Here is a 26541-nt window from a genome sequence, read left to right as displayed (position 1 = left end):
CATGAATGAGAAGGACACCCACCGAAACCATTCATGGGGACCCCTAAGGAATGGGGCTCCAGGGGGGATGTTAAGGAAGTGGTACTGCAGAATGTACCTTTTACTTTTGTATATTGTTTAGATTTTTCTAGAGTGAATACGTTTAACTTACCTCTATATATTTTAAATTACATTTTCCCATCCTCACCTCCAGAGATACTGATTCAGTGGGGAAGGGTCCAGGATTCTAATCTTCCAAAAACCCTCCATAGACTCTGTTACTCAGTTAGGGAACTGTAGCTGAAAAGATTGTTTCCAGTATAATAAGGCAATTGACATTTTTGTTTTTTAAGAAAGCTCCAACTCTATTACACAACCATTTTTTATTTCCTTTTATTTTACAGTAGCTTCTTTCTACTACAAATTCACATTCTATAAGTATATTAGATTTGAAATATCTGTAAGAATTATAATAGCATTGGCAGTCATTTTAACAGTTAGCCACATTTGAACAAAGGGCCTAAATAATCATTGTAAAGCATGTATTTGTGAAGTAGGTTTCATAAGTCATTTTAAAATTAAGGCAAACAAGAAAAAAACCCTACAAATACAAATATCAGGGTTTCTCAGATTCTAAATTTATAACACTAACTTAATTACCATTTGATTGACTCTCAAAACAATGGATATTTTCAAAACACAAAGTAGAAAGTTATTAGAAATAACAACTTCAGTATAATGTATACCTATTTCACTAAACATTTTTAAGTTTTGACTTTGGGAAAATGTAAAGATGTAAATGTTTTTATAATTAACTTTTGAAAATATCTGTAATGCCCTAAAATGCAGACATCAATGCATCTATTTCTTTAAACTTGTTAGTTATATTTTCAATACATTCTCCAGCTTTTAATCTTAGCCCATCAATTACAAGATAGTCCTCTTCACAGTGGTTCTCAAGCGAGCTGCCAACAGGAGCTTCAGGGTCACATTTCGATAACTGTAAAAATAATCATACAAGTCATCAAATTTACTTGAAGACCAGGCTTAATTATTTGAACAAAACATAAAGTTGTCAGTAACTCCTTAAGAAGGTGTTCCATTTGCTGGTGGTCAAATAATGATCCCCACATAAAGTATAACGTACAGTAAGTGTGTGAGTGTAAAAATAACATAGTATTTAGTCCTGTCTCTACTCTCCAACATCACACATTTTTAGTTAGTTTTAATTTTATGCTTTGGCAAAATGTGGTCATTAAAATTAAACTTCTGAGAGTTTTCTATATTTGTTTATTTTAAAAATGATTATTATGGGGAATACAAGTTAAAACTGTTTTAGTCACACTCTTCTGTTCTCATTTTCTCATAAGCATCTGCATTCCTTATGAACAGTGAGAGTGTGTGCTAGCTTACTGGGAAAGAACACAGGTAAAGACAATGCAAACACACACACACACACACACACACACACACACACACACGAGATTTACAACTTCAAGGGTCATTAAAGGCAGAGGTAACTTCCCACACAATGTAAGAAAAAAAATACATGCAGTTTATGGGACTTCCCTGGTGGTGCAGTGGTTAAGAATCCGTCTGCCAATGCAGGGGACACAGGTTCGAGCCCTGCTCTGGGAAGATCCCACATGCCGCGGGGCAACTAAGCCCATGCGCCACAACTACTCAGCCTGCACTCTAGAGCCCATGAGCCACAACTACTGAGCCCATGTGCCACAACTACTGAAGCCTGTACACCTAGGGCCCGTGCTCTGCAACAAGAGAAGCCACCGCAATGAGAAGCCTCCACACTGCAACGAAGAGTCGCTGCAACCAGAGAAAGCCCACGTGCAGCAACGAAGTCCTGACACAGCCAAAAATAAATAAATAAATAAATTAAAAAAGAATACATGCAGTTTAGACAAGTGCTTTCATGTATCAAAAATGTACCTTTCATTACAATAATTATTAAAATAATTATTATTCAGTAAACTCTGTCTTATTTGTATATGGACTATCTAATTTGTGAATTATTCAGGTAGATTCTTATAATAATCTGAAATTAATTCCTTCCCATTTTTTTCCACGTCAGGGCATGTCAACTAGTGTTAATATTAGCTAAGAACATAATTAATTAGAAAGGTGACTCTACTGAGGAAAATAATCTCATAAAGTATTTCAATGACAAATAGAAATGGATTTTGATTATCCATGTGTGTATGCTTTTTGTTCATGTTGCTACTCTCAATTCATTGGTATAAATACTTGAGAGTAATCGACCTGAAACCTCATACATGAAATGAATGATGAAAACATCATCAAATTTACAACTTTGAAAATAGCTCAAACACTATCTGCCCAGAGAATAAACATGCTCAGAACTTTAAAATTATCAGATGGCTCCTTTTGATGTGTTAGCTTGTAAAGGCCACTTTCTCCTAAAAACAAAACACATCTTCAGTGTTAAGTGGTATTACCTTTGGAAGATATATTAATTTTTCCTACTAACAAAAAAAAGAAATCCCTTAGGTGATCATTTTTTTATTTTTAAGCTGTAAATTGCTCCAGCATTGCTATTCTCCTTATTTAAAAGTGAACAAGGCCCTAAGTACCCTGAACCTGCCATGAATTCCAGACTTGTAAAGCTCAGTGTGGAGAGAAGCTTATGAACCAGTCAGCAGGTGGCACTCACCTGCCTACTACCAGCAAGTTAAAATGGTTAAATTTTATAATTTCTAAATGACTTTGAAAGCATAAAATATTACAAGAATCTAAAACAAAGAGCAAGCTCCTGGCTGGTGATGTATAAAAACTATGTATTTTACCTTAAGAAATAAAAATCAGAAGTAATTTTCTGTTCTATGAAGCTACTAGTTATAATGGCAAAATAGAAGCCAATTCTGTGGCTGTAAAAGCTCCAGGACATTTTTATAAAAATCAACCTGGCTGTATTTTTTTTTTTTCTTTGCGGTGCGCGGGGCTCTTACTGTTGTGGCCTCTCCCGTTGCAGAGCACAGGCTCCAGACGCGCAGGCTCAGCGACCATGGCTCACGGGCCCAGCCGCTCCGTGGCATGTGGGATCTTCCCAGACCGGGGCACGAACCCGTGTCCCCTGCATCAGCAGGCGGACTCTCAACCACTGTGCCACCAGGGAAGCCCCTGGCTGTATTTTTGAAAAGACAAACTGATAAGACTTAAAAAAAAAAAACAAAACACTGCAAAAATCCATATGGTGCTCAAACAAAACACACATTTGCTAGAAAAGAATAATTTGTATATTAACTACATGTATACAACATATATATCACCAATCTATAGCTCTTGTTCTACAAAGGGTAGGATCTATATAGAGACAACAAGTTTTTTGTTTTTTGTTTTTTGTTTTTTAAAAAAGGAACTCTAATTGGAAAAATGGCATTCACAACCCATGGAAATTCAAGTACAAGTTGGTATCGCTGACCAAGAAAACATTTATGTTTTTCAGCTCAGCAAGTGTTTTTATCATTAATTTTATTTTCCTTGACATTTTGATCTCAACTGTAAATTCTGTATATTTTCTTGATTTCCAACTCAGTCAAGGAGGTATTTAAGAATCATCTTTATTCTTCTTGAAGTTCTGAATGAAATCAGCCAAAGTGGGTAAACAATCTTGTCCACTTACAAATCCACCTTTTCTGCATCTCAGAATAGACAGACTTGGGGATGGGTAGTTCCGCAAAGTGAGAATATGGGAAAAGAGACAAAGTGACAAATTCTTAGCTCATACTCTCTCCAGCGGCTGCCACTGACAATTCTCATCTGTAGTAACAGCCAACCTTAGGTGTCAATTACTCTGCAAAGCACTTTTCCTGGTTTGCCTTGTTTCACCCTTGGCTAGGCAACCTTGCCAAGTCCCCGAAGTCCTCACTGGCAGGACCAGGATGGGCACGTAGGCACTGTATCCTGAGCCTGTCTCCTATCCACTGCCCTCCTGACTCCAGGCACACTATATACCCAAATGAGGGAATGAGAGAAGGAATGAAACCTTAAGGTTCCAGGGCTCCCCACTGCTGTTTTTCTTCCTAACTACATAGGGAACAGCTGTACCACCTTGTGGAAGCGTCTGCCCCATGACTTATTTTTCTCACACCTGCCACACTGCTGCTCTGTGTTAATGAGCTGGGCTTGTACCTCATTTTATTTGCACAGACATGGAGCTGATGTGCTGAGCAGTGTGTCAACCAACTCAAAATTTCTGTTTTCATATATAAATATTGAATACAGTAAGCACACATGGCCTTTCTCAGCCCAATATAGTTGACCAAAAGAAAAAGACAATTTAGTTAATAATGGTGAAATAGAGTCCAGTGAAAAACCCCACCTCCAGGATGTTACTAATGAGGTTTGTCCCCATGGAGATCAACCCTGTGCATGAACCAGGCAGAGCAGGTTTCCTGAGCGGCTCTTGTCCTGGCCCTTCTCCTGACTGTAAAGATGGGCACCCCCTTGATGACAGTGAGCCCCTCCATCTCTCTTCATTCCAGACTTAAATATCTAAAATAAAAGAGCTCCTTGGCTCAAATATACTTTTTTCAAAGACTGATAGATGCATCTTGATTTCTCAACAGGCTACTAGTTTATTATTCACCTCATGATAATCAAGGGCTCAAGTTTCAGAAGTGAAAAGCACTTCCCATATAGTGTAAATGAAGATCCAGGAACAATTTCTGCTGTTTAAGGAGTCTGGAGTTGCTGTTTAGGCCTGATGGTCACTATGGACCCTACCTTTTCTCCTGTATCTGTCTCCTCTCTGCGCTCCCCTTCGGACTCATCAGGGGCGGCTGTGGGCTCCCGCGCTTGCTCTAGCATTTGCTCCAGCTCTTTTAATAAAAGTTCTGTCTCAGAGACAACTAAAGAAACAACGTTAATATAGTCAAAAATGTTATATCTTAATTAATTCAATCTAATTCATACTATTAACCACCCCCAAAGAGGACATTTTCTAAAGTTATGAGATTAAAAAATAAATAACGTTGTATAATTTTCAGATAGGCCTCTGCTTGATGTGAAATTACTATGGATTTCCAGGTGAATCTTTTATATTGAATAATTATTCCTTGAAAAATGTAGGTTACATTCTTGCTATGTGTAGACTATAAAGTATCCCTGAAACATCAAAAGCTCACTAGAAGTTTGCATTTTTAAAATAAGGAGCCAAGGGTACCAAACTAAATTGTTATTTATAGACCGAGGGTCAACAACTTTTTTTCTGTGAAGGACCAGAGAGTAAATATTTCAGGCTTTGTGGGCCAGATGGTCTCTGTTACAGCTACTCAATACTGCTGTTGGATGCAAACCATACACATACACTTAAACCAAATGAGAGTGGCTGTGTCCCAATAAAACTTTATTTACAAGAACAGGCAGCAACTGGTGACCGTGGGCCACAACTTGTCAATTCCTGCAATAAACTATTAAAGCTACTGTTTAAAAGGGGAAGCCATGTAATTAAGTGGCAAGGCTAAGTCCAGACTAGTCTATTCCTAATCAAAATATCAATGCATCTTAACTGCCTAATCTGATTAAAAAAAAAAAACCCACACACTTATAAAAATTGTGGTTTTTTGGTGCTACTGTGACAGAAATATGTAAGTATGTAAAAAATCTGGTAATTGATTGAACTTGCTGAGATAAACTAATATCCCCATCAAAGAAATAAATACCTATTATAACTCTACAGACTCAATCACTGATTAACAATATCAACTGAATTCCCGATTTAAATAAAACAAACATTTTCGTTTGATACCAAGTCTTGTTGAAGTAAAGATAAGGGGAAGGAGACCCGGGTGGCCTGCTCCTGCAAAACAGACTGATGGGGCCCCTGAGAAGTCTTCCAAGGGCAGCATGATTGAAAGGGAAAGGCCACGAACACACACCCCATCACCTTCCACTCTGGTTATACAAATCTGACACACCACCCCTATTATGGACTGCTCATTGGCAAGTAACCAAAAATCACACGAGGTAGAGCAGCTGAAAGTTCATGGAACCCAAGCAGGACACACCCTTCAGCGCTAAAATATTATCAATGAATATATCAACGTGTTCCCAGCAATCATATTAATTTAATTGTGCATGATATACACATCCATTTGTGTGTGTGTGTTTACACACACAGGTATCCTTGTAAACTAAGCATGCTATAAGGTAAAAACAGAGATTATTAACGTGAGACGTTCCAGCTCAAAAGAATTCATATTTTATTACCAACTTCTTTTATTTAATCAGCAAATGTTTATTGTGTGCCTGCTAAGGGTCAGGGGCCCCAGAGAAGAGCCACAGACCAACGAGCCTTCCTGGTCATCATCTCCATCTAGCCAGTCTTAGGTTTTCTTTGTGGAAAACTCTCAAAAACAGTTTGAAAGAAGCTTTCTGATAAGCCATTCCATACCTCAGAACCAGTTCCTATGTTTAAAGACAAACAAACAAAAACTGTAACTGACATGTTAGTTGTAAGCACACAGATCTGTGTTAACTGCCAAAGCCTAAGAACACAGAGGATAAGCTATTACATTCTAGAACAATGATATTCAAAATCTAGGGGCACAAGGATCACCTGGAGACTTTATTAAAAAATACGAATGCAACACCATATCTACTGAATCAGAATTTTCTGTAGGAAAGTACATTTTCACTGAATCAGTTTTGTTAATGAGATTAACCTCTCTTTATGACAGATTTCTTACTTAGTAACCTGTCACTTAATAACAACTGTGTGGCTATCTTCACACCAATTCCCCAGTCCCACTCACAGATGTTGGGTTTTCCTACTTTACATTCTGAGTCTATGGAAATTGATAACTGACATTCAGTGCACTGCTGAGAAGGTGTATTTTGAGCTCTGCTGTAAAGGAAAAATGGCACACAAACTTCTTTTTATTTCTAAGGCTAGACTAAAATACAATCATTATGATAATGAATGTCATTGCCAAGCGCCATTGCAGGCTCTCTGTTTTCAAGTGATCTGGAAAAGTATGTACACTGCCTTTCGATCAAAGGGAAGACAAAGTAATGGATGACTTCATGAATCAACCAGGGTTCATAACACCAACTTGACTGATGTCAAATTCTGCTTCCAGAGCAACAGGAGGCTTGCTTTTCTAAATGGGTATTCCTATAATGTAAACACAGAGAGTGCAAAAATAATTCTCAGAAATTGCAGTTACTGTAATCTACAAACTAGGTTATCAAAATTGGTCAATGATCTCCTCCAAAGATAGAGAGAGAATGCACGCCTGTGCTAACTGCATGACTAATCAACTTCTATCAATCCACATTATCCTGTAGTTTTCCTAACTTGCTTCAATTTGTTGAGTGATAGCTGCTCTATCATGCAGAGAAAGTGGAAAAAAAAAAAAAGAAAAAAGTATCTCTCATACTGAAGTCCATATCTGGCTTTTAAAAATGACTTTTTATAAAATAAATCAGTGTTTTTTTCCACTCCTGATAAGAAATAACTTACTGTTTATCTCAATAAATCAGTCACTATTTTTTAAAATAAATTTATTTATATTTTATTTATTTTTCACTGTGTTGGGTCTTCGTTGCCACACGTGGGCTTTCTCTAGTTGCGGAGAGCGGGGGCTACTCTTTGTTGTGGTGTGCATGCTTCTTTTTTTTTTTTAACATCTCTATTGGAGTATAATTGCTTTACAATGGTGTGTTAGTTTCTGCTTTATAACAAAGTGAATCAGCTATACATATATATATATATCCCCATATCTCCCTCTTGAGTCTCCCTCCCACCCTCCCTATCCCACAGTGTGCATGCTTCTCATTGTGGTGGCTTCTCTTGTTGCGGAGCAGAGGCTCTAGGGCCACGGGCTTCAGTAGTTGTGGCACGTGGACTCAGCAGTTGTGGCTCGCGGCCTCGAGAGCACAGGTTCAGTAGTTGTGGTGCACAGGGTTAGTTGCTCCGCAGCATGTGAGATCTTCCCAGACCAGGGATCGAACCAGTGTCCCCTGCGTTGGCAGGCGGATTCTTAACCACTGCGCCACCAGGGAAGTCCAATCAGTCACTATTTTAAAAGCCTTCAAATGTATATTTATGAAGTTTTCTTTACTCTCTATTTCTCTATTGAATGTCTAAAGAAGCTATTTCCTCCCTTATATAACGAGGCCACTGGCTGGGTTATTTCAAACCTGGCACTGAAAAATAGCATCTTAAATAAACTTTCAGGGCCATTTCAATGTTGAAATTTTGAAGTCATTCTTACAGAAAAGGAGGGTGAAGAGGAGGAAAAAGCACTTGGTTTTGTTTTGTTTTCAAGTAACCACAAACCCTCCTCTGCGTGTTCATGATTTAAACGTAGAGATGAGTGAAATACAGGCTGAAGTGGAATGAAGAAGAGGACATCTTTCTGGGACACAAACAGAAACAGGAGGCACAAAGGCCGAGAGGTTAAAGGTGACTCCAAACCAAGAGCAGGTGGGCAAAGTTTGCCTTGAATAGCAAGACAGCACCCTTCTCCCTGTTAGCCTTTTACACCCCAGACCCAGGCCTCAAGCTTTCATCTCCTACTCGGGCTCAGCCACCATCCAGACCTTTCCTATATTAGCCATTCTCTGCCATGCTCACCTATCTCAGACAGCTAATGAACACATCCTTTGCTAACTTATTAATTAATGTTAGTAGATTACTAGTCAATCCAGGGTACTATGTCAATCTTTTATCTATCAAAAGTTTAATACACTGTCTACTTCCCAAAAAGAAATGAGGTATTTACCAACAGAAAACACTGATACAATAAAACAAATGACAAAAACTCAAAGACTGAAAATAAAAGAAGTCAAAATCAATTCATTAAGGAAGATACGAAAGGCATTACATTTAAAAAATGCTTAGACCAACTACCACTGCTGTAAAGAAAAACCATAAATTTAGCTTTAAGCTTCTGGTACTCAAAGCAACCAAGGAAATTGTTGCAAACTTTGATTAATTTTAAGAAGCTATGTGACCTTAGAAAAGTCATGTAACCTATTAAGTACCTCAGTTTCTCCACTGACAGAATGGGCGTTAAAATAATATCTACCTTATCTATCTCATATAGATCTTGTGAGGGTTAAATAAATTGATATATATGAAATGTTTAGAAAAGTGATGACACATACTAACTGCTACAGGTGTTATCATTATTATTATTGTATTATTATTTCATCATCAATGGATTATTTTTTTTTTGGTCCCTAAACACTGAAAAAAAAATATAATACAAGATATTCCGGGTGGCAATTCTCCAAAGAAATACAGACATGCTCCACAAATAGCTATTTCTTAGATTAAGTCTCTTTTTATAACCACTTTTTAAAATTGAAGTATAGTTAATTTACAATGTTGTGTTAGTTTCAGGTGTACAGCAAAATGATATATATATGTGTATATATATTATTTTCCAGATTCTTTTCCATTATAGGTTATTACAAGATATTAAATATAGTTTCCTATGCTATACAGTAGGCCCTTGTTGTTTACCTATTTTACATATATAGTAGTGTGTATATGTTAATCCCAAACTCCTAATTTATCTCTCCCTCCCGGCATTAGATTAAATCTTTATACAGCCATGAATATACAGTTTAATTTATTTAATGATTCCTCAATTTTTTCTATTATTTTCCAGAAATAGTCCTCTATTTGTCGGATAAGAGGGCTTCTACTGCATCTCTTTATTACAGATGAAGAAACTGATACTTGGAAAGGTAAAGTAGATCCACTTAATTGACTCTCCCTGGGATCTCTAACTAAGGGAAAGAGAGAAGCAACTGTAGAGCATAAAACCCATAATGGAATATCACAGCTGGGGCAGTAGACTAACAGGAGACACATTAGCACCTGGGAGCATAAGGAAAGAGGGTCCAAAAGTGGGGTGGAGACTCAAGAATCTGACGGTATAATTTTCCTCTGTTGCTCGATCTAGGACTGATCCTACCTTAAGCTAAGAAGAAATGAGAGATCTCAGAGGCCTGCATCAAGGGATCCACAGAAATATGGGTAGTGGGTAAAAAATTTGAGGAGGGTACAAACTACTGAAAAAGAACTACTCTTTCAGGAAGTAGTCAGCTCTTACAAAGAACACAGAAGACTAGATGTTTCTGTTCTTTAGTTCAAATGGGATTGAGGAGTGGAACACTGATCAGGTAAACTATTTTAACAATTAACTACTGAGACTTTCAGAGCCATACAGAACATGAGACTACTGACAGGGCTTCTCTTTAGTGGAAGACTACTGAGATGTGTTCACTCATTTACATGGAAGAGTCATTTCCAGTCAGTGGATTCCTGGCAGGCATGAATTTCTTCTGTAGGATCCTGTGCTAGTTGGAGAGGAGAAGGATCCAGCTGTAGTATCAGGGTCACCTGGTGGTAACTCAGCCTAGGGCTAAAATGACTTTTGATATTTCTACAGGAATATCTGAAAAGATCATGTGAGGCAAAGGAACAAAATAACCAAAAAAGAAGAAAAGCACCTTAAATAGCGGGAAAGCAGTAGCAGAATAAGTTTAAGAAGAGATAGAAACAACGGAATTTTGTAGTGGTTTAGGAGAGGAGCCAAAGAAATTTCTTTTTAAAAAATAACTACCTCGGGCTTCCCTGGTGGCGCAGTGATTGAGAGTCCGCCTGCTGATGCGGGGGACACGGCTTCGTGCCCCGGTCCGGGAAGATCCCACATGCCGCGGAGCAGCTAGGCCTGTGAGCCATGGCCACTGAGCCTGCGCGTCCGGAGCCTGTGTTCCACAACAGGAGAGGCCACAATAGTGAGAGCCCCGCGTACCGCGCAAAAAAAAGAAAAAACAAACAAACAAAAAAAAACCTACCTCGTCCTTCCTCTGCCTGCTTTCCTTTCTTTTACTGAGACTGAAAACAAATGGCGTATTTAGCCAATGGAAATGAGAGCCCCGTAGGATCTTGGGGTGGCTTCAAGGAGAGGGAGTGTGGCACAATGACTTCTCTGGGTTTAACTGGCTTTGAAACCTCTTTGTATGGCTGCCAAAGTTCCACCTAGCAAACAAGCATGTGCCTGCTTTTCAAGACCAACGAAAATGTAGGAAAAGTAAAGTGCTTTTGAAAGTGAAGAGCTTCTCCCTGCAGGCGACATTCTCCCTACTGTGGTCTAACTCCAATGGCAATTAATTCAGCTGGAAGCCCTAGGCTGCTGCTTTTCTTCCTTCTCCCCCTTTGGCACCCCTAGGACCCCAATAAATATGGAATAGATAAGTCTGGATTGAAGCGTATTGATGCTGGTATTTCCTCCCACAACTGCTGATGCTTTATTTTAAAAAATTAAATATATGACAAAGCCAGAGAAAATTTAATTCGAGGGAATAGAAACCTGAAGACAATTGAAAATCCCTAGTATGTAAATCAATACCAAAAACCCACTAATGTTTCTCATATATGTATACATGTACATTTTTTTTCTTCAAAGGAATACAATTATATGTGGTGAAATTAAATACAGGTAGAAGAACTAAAAGCAGGACAGGCCTTCACATACCCATGTTTTCCTTTGATAAGGCATCATCTGAACAAACATTTTCAAAAGATGATTTTAAAATAGCTTTCCTAGAAAAAGAATTTGACAGATTTATTTTCAAAAGATCAGGCATGTATATTTAAATATCTGTTCATGCATATTCATTGGTAACTGTAAATTATGAGTATATATTTCCTACCTTGGGGTACTTTTTCTTTGTTGTTGTACACAGTAAGTAAGGCAGTGAAAAACAAAATAATACTGATCTGAGCTCTCACTAGGTGAAAACCACTAGTAATCTACCCAGCACCTTACAAAGCCTTTTTCGTGTAATCCTCCCTCCAAAAACCTACCAATTGTTACTCAGAGGAACTAAGAAATTTGACAACATAGGAAAATGGTTGAACGTGACAGTACTAAATTCTGTCAGACTGCAAAATCCATGCTTTTCCCACTACACCATGTTGCTGATTTAGAGTCAGAAAACATCTGTTCAAACGCATTTTCTCTAACCAGAAGATCTTGAGAAAGTCACTTAAATTCTTTAAGGCACAAATTCTTCATCTTTTAGGTGGAGATAATTATGATATACCCCTATCTATTTGATGGGGTTACTGTGAAGTGTCAAGATTAGGAAGTGAAAGTCCTTTTAAAAAATTTAATTATTCATCTTCTAATAAAGGACAAAGAAGAAGAGAAGGACTGTCATATTAGGCCAGTCTTTGTCTTTGAGTAGGACTCCTTTTCACATAACACTGATTACTATTCATTAAAAAAATAAATAACCTGTATGGCTGGTTCAGTGATAAACACTAAAACTTGTCATCAGTGACTCATTATAAAGGCTTATTTCTGGTATGCATTACCTATTTTTAAACTAAAAACCTGCTTCTTATCTGGTTGCTCACATGATATTAATCTTTGAAACTTATAGTTCAACACATTTGTACCAACATAAAACTTTCTCCATAATTCTAAGCCTACTACTTATCATTTTATTAATTCTTTTAGAAAATTTAAAACGTATTTCCCTAGAGAAACAAAATTAAGAACCAGGGAGAAATGTCATATAAAAATTAAACCCAACATATATATATTTCAATTTTATCATAATAGTTTTTAATTTAAAAAAGCATACCTTTTCCTAAATTTGGGCTTTTTCTTTTGGGTATTATTTTTGGAAACTTGCATCTATAAAGTAACAACACAAAAAGATCAGTTAGTTCATATGGGATACGATGAGTTCAGCATAATAATGGATCCTATATGGTCTGAGTAAGTTAGCCCAGAATAAAAACTCTGGTCCCCAGCCCTAAACAACATATGTAATTCTAAGTCAGCCACTTCATCATCACTGCAATTCCATTGACCTGCTCAACTTCTAGGAATGGTCGACTCATCCAATACAAATGCCTACCCCCTATATCCACTCTCCCTTCCCCACCTTCCACAAATACAAAAAAATACTAAGTAAAACTACTTTTAAATTTTAATTCATATATGATCTTTAAAGAAAGAAAAATTCAGATGCCAGAAACATGTGGAATGCAAAGCTATACAGGTGGGAACTGACATGGTGAAGACCCACTGAGAATTTATACCAGAAAAGGGCCAAAAGGGCTTGGGACTGGGGTTTTAATGTCTAAGCAAGGACAAGATGAAGGATGTGGAGGAACTGGAACCCTCGTACATTGCTGGTGGGAATGTGAAATGGTGGAGCCATTTTGGAATACTGTTTGACAGTTCCTCAATATGTTAAATGTAGAGTTACCCCATGATGCAGCAATTCCACTTCTAGGTATATGTCCAAGAGAAATGAAAACATACGTCAATGTAAAAAATTATATTTGGTCATAATTATGAAACTATGAATGTGCATAACAGCATTATTCATAATAGCCAAAAAAGTAGAAACAACCCAAATATCCATTAATGGATAGATATGTGATATATCCATGTAATGAAATATTACTCAGCCTTTAAAAATAGTGAAGTACTGACACATACTACAACGTGGATGAATCTTGAAATCATTATGGTAAGTGAAAAGTTGAAAAAAAGTCAGACACAAAACGCCATGTTGTATGATTTCATTTATCTGAAATGTCCAGAAAAGGCAAATCCATAGAGACAGAAGTAGATTAGTGATTGCCAGGGACTGAGGGGATGTAGAAATGGGCAGCGATTCCTAATGAATATCAGGTTCCCTTTTGGTGGTATGAAAAAGTGTTCTGAAATTAGATAGTGGTATTGGTTGACAACTGTGAATATACTAAGAAACACTGGATTTTACAATTTAAAGGACTGAATAAGTTATATCTCAATGAAGGTAAAAAATTTTTTTAATGCAGTGACATGGAAAAATTGAAAGTAAGTAGATACAATATATCAATGATTATTAACAAAGGGAATACTGCTACAGTATTACTGGTAGAAAAAAGCAGATATTAAGGCAAAAAGCATAATCAGAGATAAAAAGGTTATTACTTAATGCTAAAAGAAACAATCTACCCCCAAAATATAATAGTCCTGAACCTGTATATACCAAAATCTTAGCCTTAAAATATACAGAGAAACAGAATTACAAGTAGAAACTGATGAATTTACAGTTAAAAGGGGATATTTTAATTTATTCTTATAAAAAATTATATCCTAATAATCACTCAGGGGAAGTTTGTATGAAACATTCAGGGAATTCATATTATTATGATGCTAAAGAGTAAGTGATCTTCTTTTTGTGATCTACAACCTCAAGGTAATATTCAAATAGTTTTTCCAGGACTGTTATATATCTATATGTTAAAAAATATGTATAGAAATACTGTTGTCTAAATCATTGAACTACATCTCCAAAAACAATGTAATGCTATTATTTCTATCTTGTTATTAAGGATCAGCTTATATTACATGCATATTTGAGTATGAATTGAAAGACTGGTCACAAGTGGAAATGAAATTCAGGTAACAAAGTGAAAACTGCTTTATAGGTACTAATAGAAAGAAATACTGCTAGACGACTACCATAAATTACAGTGAGTTGTGCTGGTCATAATAAATTCCTTTTCTCCTTTGTTAAATACTCCATAGCAGCCAAAATGGACTAGTCAGTATTTGCCAAATGCCCTGTGCTTTCCTGCTCCAACCTTTGACAACGTATGATGGATGGAGAAGGGCACTGCATCTGGAAGGAGAGGGTCTGGATCTGGACGCTGAGTCTGGCACCTACAAGCGGGATCACCTTTGGTAAGTCACTGACTACTCTAACATCCAGCAAGAGCCTGGCGTAAGGCAGACACTTAATAAATATTTTCTGACTAAATGACCATTCTGCATTTCAGGGTCTTCTTTTGTTAAATAATGCTAAAAAAATAACTACCTCAAGGCATTTGAGGGAAGATTAATTACACAACATGCCAGGAAGTATCCAACAGTATTTGGCAATTAGTTGATGTTCAGTCACTGTTTCATTGTTATACTAGTCCACCAGGTCAGTGTCAGAACTCTACCCTTTTTCCTTAGACCATACGACAGAGGGAACTTGGCACTTTGATATGGCTGGACTTTGGTAGTGTATTAGTTTCCCAAATCTGCCATAACAAATTACCACAGATTTGGTAAAGCATCAGAAAATTATTGTCTTACAGTTCTGAAGGATAGATGTCTGTCTCATAAGAACACTTATCGTTGGATTGAGGGCCCATATTATCCAGGATGAGCTCATCTCAAAATCCTCACCCAAAGGATTTGCAAAGATCCTTATTTCAAATAAGGTCACATTCTGAGGTTCCTGGTGGACGTATCTTTCGGAGGCTACTATCCAACCCAGTACAAGTAGACACTAAAGATTACTTTATCTAATCTATCTCTTCCCCTTCTCTTCCTGTGCTGCACAGCTGATTCTCCTATGTTGTCCAGTCCAATGCTATTCCGAACAAGAGCCACAACATGACAGAATCAGCAACATCTGAGAGCTTGTTAGAAATGCAAATACTCATGCCCATCCCATGCGTACCAAATCAGAAACTCTGTGGGTGGGGCCTGGAATCTGTACTTAAATAAGCTCTTCAGGTGACTACAGTTTTCCAGGCACTGATCTAGCCCACACCCATCCACACAAATATATTGCTATACAAGCATCACTGATTTTAAAGAAAACAAAGCAAGTATTAATTCTTTTCTTGGACATAAAAACAAAGAGGTGTATGTATAGACAGCATATGCCATTTACTGAAAAAAAATAATTAGCATTGTGGACTAGAATGGCAAATGAGAGAACTGCCTTTTACTGCAAAGGACAGAAAATCTATAAGAATTGTGTTTATATCAGATTAATATAATCTGCATAAACTGACTTGATATTGCCCATTTCCTTAAGCCACTATTCATCTAAATTAAAAACCTTTTCTTGGCTCACACCAAGGAGTACTTCCCAGAACTTCTGCTGCCAGTGTCCTTGTCCCCACAGTGAGCCACAGCCACTCCCCGCCTCTGCAGGAGACCCTCCAACACTAGCAGAGACCCCTGATGTTGGGGAGCAGTTGAGGTCCCAGACCAGTCACTGATGGTGACCACACGAAGACAAGTTCTGGAGACTAGGAAGTCCAAGATTAAAGTGCCAACCAGAGCTTTGGGGGAAGATGGCGTAAGAGTAAGACGCGGACATCACCTTCCTCCCCACAGATACACCAGAAATACATCTACACGTGGAACAACTCCTACAGAACACCTACTGTACGCTGGAGAAAACCTCAGACCTCCCAAAAGGCAAGAAAGTCCCCACGTACCTGGGTAGGGCAAAAGAAAAAAGAATAAACAGAGACAAAAGAATAGGGACGGGACCTGCACCAGTGGGAGGGAGCTGTGAAGGAGGAAAAGTTTCCACACACTAGGAAGCCCCTTCGCAGGCGGAGACTGCGGGTGGCGGAGGGGAAAAGCATCGGAGCCGCGAAGAAGAGCACAGCAACAGGGGTGCGGAGGGCAAAGCAGAGAGATTCCTGCACAGAGGATCAGTGCCGACCGGCACTCACCAGCCGGAGAGGCTTGTCTGCTCACCCGCTGGGGTGGACGGGGCTGGAAGCTGAGGCTCGGGCTTTGGTCGGAGTGCAGGGAGTGGACTGGGGTTGGCGGCGTGAACACAGCCTGAAGGGGGTTAGTGTACCACGGCTAGCCGGGAGGGAGTCCGGGGGAAAAAGTCTGGACCTGCCGAAGAAGCAAGACTTTTTCTTCCCTCTTTTGTTTCCTGGTGCGCGAGGAGAGGGGATTAAGAGCGCTGCTTAAAGGAGCTGCAGAGATGGGCGCAAGCCGCGGCTAACAGCGCGGACCCGAGAGACGGGCATGAGACACCAAGGCTGCTGCTGGCGCCACCAAGAAGCCTTTGTGCGAGCACAGGTCACTATCCATACCTCCCTTCCGGGGAGCCTGTGCAGCCCTCCACTGCCAGGGTCCCAGGATCCAGGGACAACTTCCCCGGGAGAACGCACGGCGTGCCTCAGGCTGGTGCAACGTCCCACTGGCCTCTGCCGCCGCAGACTCGCCCCGCATCCACACCCCTCCCTCCCCATGGCCTGAGTGAGCCAGAGTCCCCGAAGCAGCTGCTCCTTTAACCATGTCCTGCCTGAGCGAAGAACAGACGCCCTCCAGCGACCTACAAACAGAGGCGTAGCCAAATCCAAAGCTGAGCCCCGGGAGCTGTGCGAACAAAGAAGAGAAAGGGAAATTTCTCCCAGCAGCCTCAGAAGCAGCGGATTGAAGCTCCACAATCAACTTGATGTACCCTGCAGCTGTGGAATACATGAATAGACAACAAATCATCCCAAATTGAGGAGGTGGGCTTTGAGAGGAAGATTTATTATTTTTTCCCCTTTTCCTCTTTTTGTGAGTGTGTATGTGTATGCTTCTGTGTGAGATTTTGTCCCTAGGGCTTTGCTTTCACCATTTGTCCTATGGTTCTATCCGTCCGTTTTTTTTTTGTTGTTGTTTGTTTGTTTTGCTTTACGCGGGCCTCTCACTGTCGTGGCCTCTCCCCTTGCGGAGCACAGGCTCCGGACGCGCAGGCTCAGTGGCCATGGCTCATGGGCCCAGCCACTCCGCGGCATGTGGGATCTTCTGGGACCGGGGCATGAACCTGTGTCCCCTGCATCGGCAGGCAGACTCTCAACCACTGTGCCACCAGGGAAGCACCCGTTTTTTTTTCTTTAAAAAAATTTTTTTTCTTAATAATTATTTTTATTTTAATAACTTTATTTTATTTTATCTTTATTTTATCTTCTTTCTTTCCTTCCTTCTTTCTTTCTTTTTTCTTTCTTTCTTTCTACTTTTTCTCCCTTTTATTCTGAGCCATCTGGATGAAAGGCTCTTGGTGCTGCAGCCAAGAGTCAGTGCTGTGCCTCTGAGGTGGGAGAGCCAATTTCAGGACACTGGTCCACAAGAGACCTCCCAGCTACACATAATATCAAACGGCGAAAATCTCCCAGAGATCTCCATCTCAACACCAAGACCCAGCTTCACTCAACGACCAGCAAGCTACAGTGCTGGACACCCTATGCCAAACAACTAGCAAGACAGGAACACAACCCCACCTAGTAGCAGAGATGCTGTCTAAAATCAAAATAAGTCCACAGACACCCCAAAATACACCACCAGACGTGGACCTTCCCACCAGAAAGACAAGATCCAGCCTCTTCCACCAGAACACAGGCACTAGTCCCCTCCACCAGGGACAGGCACCAAAAACAACGGCAACCATGAACCTGCAGCCTGCAAAAGGAGACCCCAAACACAGTAAGATAAGCAAAATGAAAAGACAGAAAAACACACAGCAGATGAAGGAGCAAGATAAAAACCCACCAGACCTAACAAATGAAGAGGAAATAGGCAGCCTACCTGAAAAACAATTCAGAATAATGATAGTAAAGATGATCCAAAATCTTGGAAATAGAATAGACAAAATGCAAGAAACATTTAACAAGGACCTAGAAGAACTAAAGATGAAACAAGCAATGATGAACAACACAATAAGTGAAATTAAAAATACTCTAGATGGGATCAATAACAGAATAACTGAGGCAGAAGAGCGGATAAGTGACCTGGAAGATAAAATAGTGGAAGTAACTACTGCAGAGCAGAATAAAGAAAAAAGAATGAAAAGAACTGAGGACAGTCTCAGAGACCTCTGGGACAACATTAAACGCACCAACATTCGAATTATAGGGGTTCCAGAAGAAGAAGAGAAAAAGAAAGGGACTGAGAAAATACTTGAAGAGATTATAGTTGAAAACTTCCCTAATGGGAAAGAAAAGAGTTAGTCAAGTCCAGGAAGCACAGAGAGTCCCATACAGGATAAATCCAAGGAGAAACACGCCAAGACACATATTAATCAAACTGTCAAAAATTAAATACAAAGAAAACATGTTAAAAGCAGCAAGGGGGGATTCCCCGGTGGCGCAGTGGTTGGGAGTCTGCCTGCCGATGCAGGGGACGTGGGTTCGTGCCCCAGTCCGGGAGGATCCCACATGCCATGGAGTGGCTGGGCCTGTGGGCCATGGCCGCTGGGCCTGCGCGTCTGGAGCCTGTGCTCCATGGCAGGAGAGGCCAGAGCGGTGGGAGGCCCGCATACCTCAAAAAAAAAAAAAAAAACAAGCACCAAGGAAAAAACAACAAATAACACACAAAGGAATCCCCATAAGGTTAACAGCTGATCTTTCAGCAGAAACTCTGCAATCCAGAAGGGACTGGCAGGACATATTTAAAGTGATGAAGGAGAAAAACCTACAACCAAGATTACTCTACCCAACAAGGATCTCATTCAGAGTTGATGGAGAAATTAAAACCTTTATAGGCAAGCAAAAGCTGAGAGAGTTCAGCACCACCAAACCACCTTTACAACAACTGCTAAAGGATCTTCTCTAGGCAAGAAACACAAGAAAAGGAAAAGACCTACAATAACAAACCCAAAACAATTAAGAAAATGGGAATAGGAACATACATATCAATAATTACCTTAAATGTCAATGGATTAAATGCTCCCACCAAAAGACACAGACTGGCTGAATGGATACAAAAACAAGACCCCTATATATGCTGTCTACAAGAGACCCACTTCAGACCTAGAGACACATACAGACTGAAAGTAAGGGGATGGAAAAAGATATTCCATGCAAATGGAAACCAAAAGAAAGCTGGAGGAGCAATTCTCATATCAGACAAAATAGACTTTAAAATAAAGACTATTAAAAGAGACAAAGAAGGACACTACATAATGATCAAGGGATTGATCCAAGAAGAAGATATAACAACTGTAAATATTTATACACCCAACACAGGAGCACCTCAATACATAAGGCAAATACTAACAGCCATAAAAGGGGAAATTGACAGTAACATGTTCATGGTAGGGGGCTTAACACCCCACTTTCACCAATGGACAGATCATCCAAAATGAAAATAAATAAGGGAACACAAGCTTTAAATGATACATTAAACAAGATGAACTTAATTGATATATATAGGACATTCCATCCAAAAACAACAGAATACACATTTTTCTCAAGTGCTCATGGAACATTCTCCAGGATAGATCATATCTTGGGTCACAGATCAAGCCTTGGTAAATTTAAGACAATTGAAATTGTATCAAGTATCTTTTCCGACCACAACGCTATGAGACTATATATCAATTACAGGAAAAGATCTGTAAAAAATACAAACACATGGAGGCTAAACAATACACTACTTAATAACGAAGTGATCACTGAAGAAATCAAAGAGGAAATAAAAAAATACCTAGAAACAAATGACAATGGAGACACGATGACCCAAAACCTATGGGATGCAGCAAAAGCAGTTCTAAGAGGGAAGTTTATAGCAATACAATCCTACCTTAAGAAACAGGAAACATCTCAAATAAACAACCTAACCTTGCACCTAAAGCAATTAGAGAAAGAAGAACAAAAAAACCCCAAAGTTAGCAGAAGGAAAGAAATCATAAAGTTCAGATCAGAAATAAATGAAAAAGAAATGAAGGAATCAATAGCAAAGATCAATAAAACTAAAAGCTGGTTCTTTCAGAAGATAAAGAAAATTGATAAACCATTAGCCAGACTCATCAAGAAAAAAAGGGAGAAGACTCAAATCAATAGAATTAGAAATGAAAAAGGAGAAGTAACAACTGCCACTGCAGAAATACAAAAGATAATGAGAGATTACTACAAGCAACTCTATGCCAATAAAATGGACAACCTGGAAGAAATGGACAAATTCTTAGAAATGCACAACCTGCCAAGACTGAATCAAGAAGAAATAGAAAATATGAACAGACCAATCACAAGCACTGATATTGAAACTGTGATTAAAAATCTTCCAACAAACAAAAGCCCAGGACCAGATGGCTTCACAGGCGAATTCTATCAAACATTTAGAGAAGGGCTAACACCTATCCTTCTCAAACTCTTCCAGAATATAGCAGAGGGAGGAACACTCCCAAACTCATTCTACAAGGCCACCATCCCTCTGACCAAAACCAGACAAGGATGTCACAAAGAAAGAAAACTACAGGCCAATATCACTGATGAACATAGATGCAAAAATTCTCAACAAAAACCTAGCAAACAGAATCCAACAGCACATTAAAAGGATCATACACCACGATCAAGTGGGGTTTATTCCAGGAATGCAAGGATTCTTTAATATATGCAAATCTATCAACGTGATACACCATATTAACAAATTGAAGGAGAAAAACCATATGATCATCTCAATAGATGCAGAAAAAGCTTTTGACAAAATTCAACACCCATTTATGATAAAAACCCTGCAGGAAGTAGGCATAGAGGGAACTTTCCTCAACATAATAAAGGCCATATATGACAAACCCACAGCCAACATCATCCTCAATGGTGAAAAACTGAAAGCATTTCCACTAAGATCAGGAACAAGACAAGGTTGCCCACTCTCACCACTCTTATTCAACATAGTTTTGGAAGTTTTAGCCACAGCAATCAGAGAAGAAAAGGAAATAAAAGGAATCCAAATCGGAAAAGAAGAAGTAAAACAGTCGTTGTTTGCAGATGACATGACACTATACATAGAGAATCCTAAAGATGCTACCAGAAAACTACTAATCAATGAATTTGGTAAGGTAGCAGGATACAAAAGTAATGCACAGAAATCTCTGGCATTCCTATACAGTAATGAAGAAAAATCTGAAAGTGAAATCAAGAAAACACTCCCATTTACCACTGCAACAAAAAGAATAAAATATCTAGGAATAAACCTACGTAAGGAGACAAAAGACCTCTATGCAGAAAATTATAAGACACTGATAAAAGAAAGATGATACAAATAGAAGGAGAGATATACCATGTTCTTGGATTGGAAGAATCAACATTGTGAAAATGACTCTACTACCCAAAGCAATCTACAGATTCAGTGCAATCCCTATCAAACTACCACTGGCATTTTTCACAGAACTAGAACAAAAAATTTCACAATTTGTATGGAAACACAAAAGACCCCGAACAGCCAAAGCAATCTTGAGAGTGAAAAACGGACCTGGAGGAGTCAGGCTCCCTGACTTCAGACTATACTACAAAGCTACAGTAATCTAGACAGTTTGGTACTGGCACAAAAACAGAAATAGATCAATGGAACAGGATAGAAAGCCCAGAGGTAAACCCACGCACATATGGTCACCTTATCTTTGATAAAGGAGGCAGGAATGTACCATGGAGAAAGGAGAGCCTCTTCAATAAGTGGTGCTGGGAAAACTGGACAGGTACATGTAAAAATATGAGATGAATCACTCCCTAACACCATACACAAAAATAAGCTCAAAATGGATTAAAGACCTAAATGTAAGGCCAGAAACTGTCAAACTCTTAGAGGAAAACATAGGCAGAAGACTCTATGACATAAATCACAGCAAGATCCTTTTTGACCCACCTCCTAGAGAAATGGAAATAAAAACAAAAATAAACAAATGGGACCTAATGAAACTTCAGAGCTTTTGCACAGCAAAGGAAACCAGAAACAAGACCAAAAGACAACCCTCAGAATGGGAGAAAATATTTGCAAATGAAGCAACTGACAAACTATTAATCTCCAAAATTTACAAGCAGCTCTTGCATCTCAATAACAAAAAAACAAACAACCCAATCCAAAAATGGGCAGATGACCTAAATAGACATTTCTCCAAAGAAGATATACAGACTGCCAACAAACACATGAAAGAATGCTCAACATCATTAATCATTAGAGAAATGCAAATCAAAAGTTCAATGAGATATCATCTCACACCAGTCAGAATGGCCATCATCAAAAAATCTAGAAACAATAAATGCTGGAGAGGATGTGGAGAAAAGGGAACACTCTTGCACTGCTGGTGGGAATGTGAATTGGTACAGCCACTATGGAGAACAGTATGGAGGTTCCTTAAAAAACTACAAATAGAACTACCATATGACCCAGCAATCCCACTACTGGGCATATACCCTGAGGAAACCATAATTCAAAAAGAGTCATGTACCAAAATGTTCATTGCAGCTCTATTTACAATAGCCTGGAGATGGAAACAACCTAAGTGCCCATCATCGGATGAATGGATAAAGAAGATGTGGCACATATATACAATGGAATATTACTCAGCCATAAAAATAAAGGAAATTGAGCTATTTGTAATGAGGTGGATGGACCTAGAGTCTGTCATACAGAGTGAAGTAAGTCAGAAAGAGAAAGACAAATACCGTATGCTAACACATATATATGGAATTTAAGAATAAAAAAATGTCATGAAGAATCTAGGGGTAAGACAGGAATAAAGACACAGACCTACTAGAGATGGACTTGAGGATATGGGGAGGGGGAAGGGTAAGCTGTGACAAAGCGAGAGCGTGGCATGGACATATATACACTACCAAACGTAAAATAGATAGCTAGTGGGAAGCAGCTGCATAGCACAGGGAGATCAGCTTGGTGCTTTGTGACCACCTAAAGGGGTGGGATAGGGAGGGTGGGAGGGAGGGAGACGCAAGAGGGAAGAGATATGGGAACATATGTATATGTATAACTGATTCACTTTGTTATAAAGCAGAAACTAACACACCATTGTAAAGCAATTATACTCCAATAAAGATGTAAAACAAAACACACACACACACACACAAACAACAACAACAACAAAGAAAACCTTTTTTTTTTTTTTGGCCGTGTGGCATGCAGGATCTTAGTTCCCCAACCAGGGATCGAACCCAAGCCCCCTGCAGTGGAGGCATGAAGTCTTAACCACTGGACCTGCAGGGAAGTCCCAAAATTAAAAATCTCTTTAAGCAAGAAGAACAAGTTTGTTAGCTGTGCTAAATCTGAGGCTGTAAAATTTTGATCAGCAATTTATGCTCATAGAAGACATAAATATGTTTTGTAACCTTTTGAGAATAATTGTCAGTCAGTAACCAGTAAAGAGCTGCCTACTCTGACAAAAGACTGAATCTGTATCTTGAATAATGTACATAAACTCCTTGTCAAAAGTCATCATATAGAAGGAAAAGCCAATATTCTCATTCCCCTTTGGTAAATCTGCTGGGAAATATATGCTTGGAAAAGGATGAAAACTGGTTTCATGCAACATTGTAAAAGATGGTTATTACTTAATCTGAGTATCTGGAGAGTACCAATAATAAAGTTAAGTCTTCGGGTTCAGATAATATTTGTTTTTAGGAAGGAAGGTTGAAATGATCATTTTCTAGCCCTATTTAAACATGATTTCAACAGATCATCTACAAATCCAGTGTTTCTTACATAGATATCTGCTAATGACCAATGTTTCACTCTGGTCAATCTTCAGTAGAGGGGTATTCCTGTGAGATTTGGACAATATCAGAGACCAGTCCCTGGCAACATGACTTATAAACATCTAGTTGTCCCTTGCACTCTCTTCAGCCATGTATAAGTTCACACTAAAGCACTGTGGATTTCTCTGCTTTGAGGAGCTTACTAGAAAAAATACTGGAGTGTGTGGTCAAGCAGTGAGCTGAGACACAGGAGAATATTTTCCCCTAAAATAGAAATTGACCACTAGACCACCTTAAACAGAAGGCATGAAAAGGCCTTCCATTAACACCTCCCAATCTTGGTTGAGGACAGAAGTAACAGGACACCTCAAGGAACTATATGACTATGTACTTCACTGATAAATTTTGAAGTCTTGCACTTGATTTTTTTTTTAAACAGTCTTTGACCATCTAGCTATACCAGTGATAGAACACAGAAATTCAGGAAGTTTATTATTTTTTAAATAGCACAGATTGTACTCATATTTATATAGAGCTTCAGAATACTAAGGACTAATAGGAACAGAGTGTCCAGAGAGGAAAGAGTTCCATGGAAATCAGAAAAAAGCAGAACTTATATCAGTTGTTTATCAGATTGAATGAAGCTGGTAAGTTAGATTATTTGACTTGCAATTGGACACTGTCTAAGAATCCAAGTCTGTTGAAAACAATTCCTATTTGTGTATAGTTTTTCCTAAGTCACTGGATATTTTAGCAAGAGGAATGTTGGGAAAAGGTAAGATTTCTCAGGAAGACTTTCTAGAATCTACATATTTCAATTAAATCCTAAAAAGCTGATGTACAGAGAACATTCAATGATTATAGTACCCATATTACACTATTCTTTCTGGACTAAAGAACAAATTTTGAGACCTTCATTATCTATTTTACCACTTTTCTCTCCATCAACTTGAGTAGTAAGGATAATTGGCCTGATTCTTTAACCCACAATCACTGTCAAATTCTGAACATTAATCCTCAGCAACATGCAAAAGAAGATGATCTCCCCTACACAGGAACAGACAGACTCTGCAAAACAGCACAATTTTTTAAAAAAAAAGACTATTCTTTAAAATATTTTATCTGGATCCAAGTCTTTACATCAGCTGAGGATCCCAGAGGTTGAAATGAAAGACATTCTTGAGCCTAGATTCATGGAAGGGTATGCAAGATACACCTCCCTTTGTTTGATCTGGGTGACTGTGTTCCCAGTATGTGGGGGAGTACAGATTTAAGATGTGTACCTAATATACATATTTCATAACAGAGCAAATTATTTTTGAAGCAAAGTAAAGGTATTAGTACATAAAAAAATATCACCCCAAAGTCATTACAATTTTAAAGAATTTAAAAGTAATAATTTATGTGTCTTCAAAGAAAAGAAATAGGCTTGTGTTGTCTAATATAAATAAAAAGTTTGAAGAAGCTATTATGGGCAGAAGCCAAATGTTTATAAATTTAAAATTATAGATTCATTCTAATAAGTTATATGTAAATTCTACTAATTTTCACTAGCATACTTTTTCCAATGATAACAACTTCCCTCTGCAAACAGGAAAACAATAGCTATTTCTATTAGACATAGAAAGATCATTTTTAATATCTAGTGCAATAGCTACATTCAAATTCCTTTTGTATGTTATATCCACTTTTCTACGGATTAGTAAGATTGGTTTTGGTTTTAATGGAATGGGATGAGGAAGGTGACGGTGAATGAGAAATATCCCAAACTTTGGAAGAAACCCACATTCATCGTGTGTGTAGCTTGATGTTGGAGTCATAATTTGTGTGTCTGGATGAGAGAAAGGACTATACTTGTAATGAATATAATCAACAAAACTGAAGAAAGCTGCATAATACAACCTTTAGTCCCAAATAACAAAGGACAACACCTGCTCTTCATGTGATTAGTAGGACTCAAGTTGAAAAGGTTTTTGTATCTTAACAAAAGAGCAATCACATTTTGTAGAATTCTTTTTATTGCCTTCTGGCTCAAAGTTAAAATATAGAATAGAAAATGTGGAGAGTTATGGTTGAAAAGTTTTGAATTTCTGGAATCTGTGACACTAGATTTTAAGTATTACTAAACTTGAATTCCAAGTGAATTAATACCTTGAGTGAATTTTCAAATGGGCATAATGTGCAGAGAAACAAAAATTAATACAATCTTCTATTATTATAAATGGTGACATTTTAAAAATGATATTTTGTTTTTTAGTAATTAGGAT

General features: G+C 38.4%; 1 protein-coding gene across 3 annotated transcripts in view; it reads right to left on the bottom strand.

Moving 5' to 3' along the window:
• Window positions 1-363: 363 nt before the first annotated feature.
• Window positions 364-26541, bottom strand: part of ZCWPW2 (zinc finger CW-type and PWWP domain containing 2) — a 137394-nt gene continuing 111216 nt past the window's right edge. For 2 of the 3 annotated variants that reach the window (XM_029242495.1, XM_029242497.1), the window contains exons 6-9: window positions 12631-12683; window positions 11514-11581; window positions 4741-4865; window positions 364-979 (exon numbers count right to left, since the gene is read on the bottom strand). In XM_029242495.1, coding sequence (XP_029098328.1) covers window positions 818-979; window positions 4741-4865; window positions 11514-11581; window positions 12631-12683 — 408 coding nt within the window. In that variant the 3' untranslated portion in view covers window positions 364-817. The remainder of the gene's footprint in view (window positions 980-4740; window positions 4866-11513; window positions 11582-12630; window positions 12684-26541) is intronic. The other variant, XM_029242496.1, reaches the window with a different exon arrangement.

Source organism: Monodon monoceros, unplaced genomic scaffold (genome assembly GCF_005190385.1).
Source record: "Monodon monoceros isolate NGI ecotype Baffin Bay Population unplaced genomic scaffold, NGI_Narwhal_1 Super_Scaffold_3, whole genome shotgun sequence".
Lineage (NCBI taxonomy): Eukaryota > Metazoa > Chordata > Mammalia > Artiodactyla > Monodontidae > Monodon > Monodon monoceros.
Note: the sequence above shows the minus strand (reverse complement) of the source record. Positions and strands in the feature narration are given on the sequence as shown.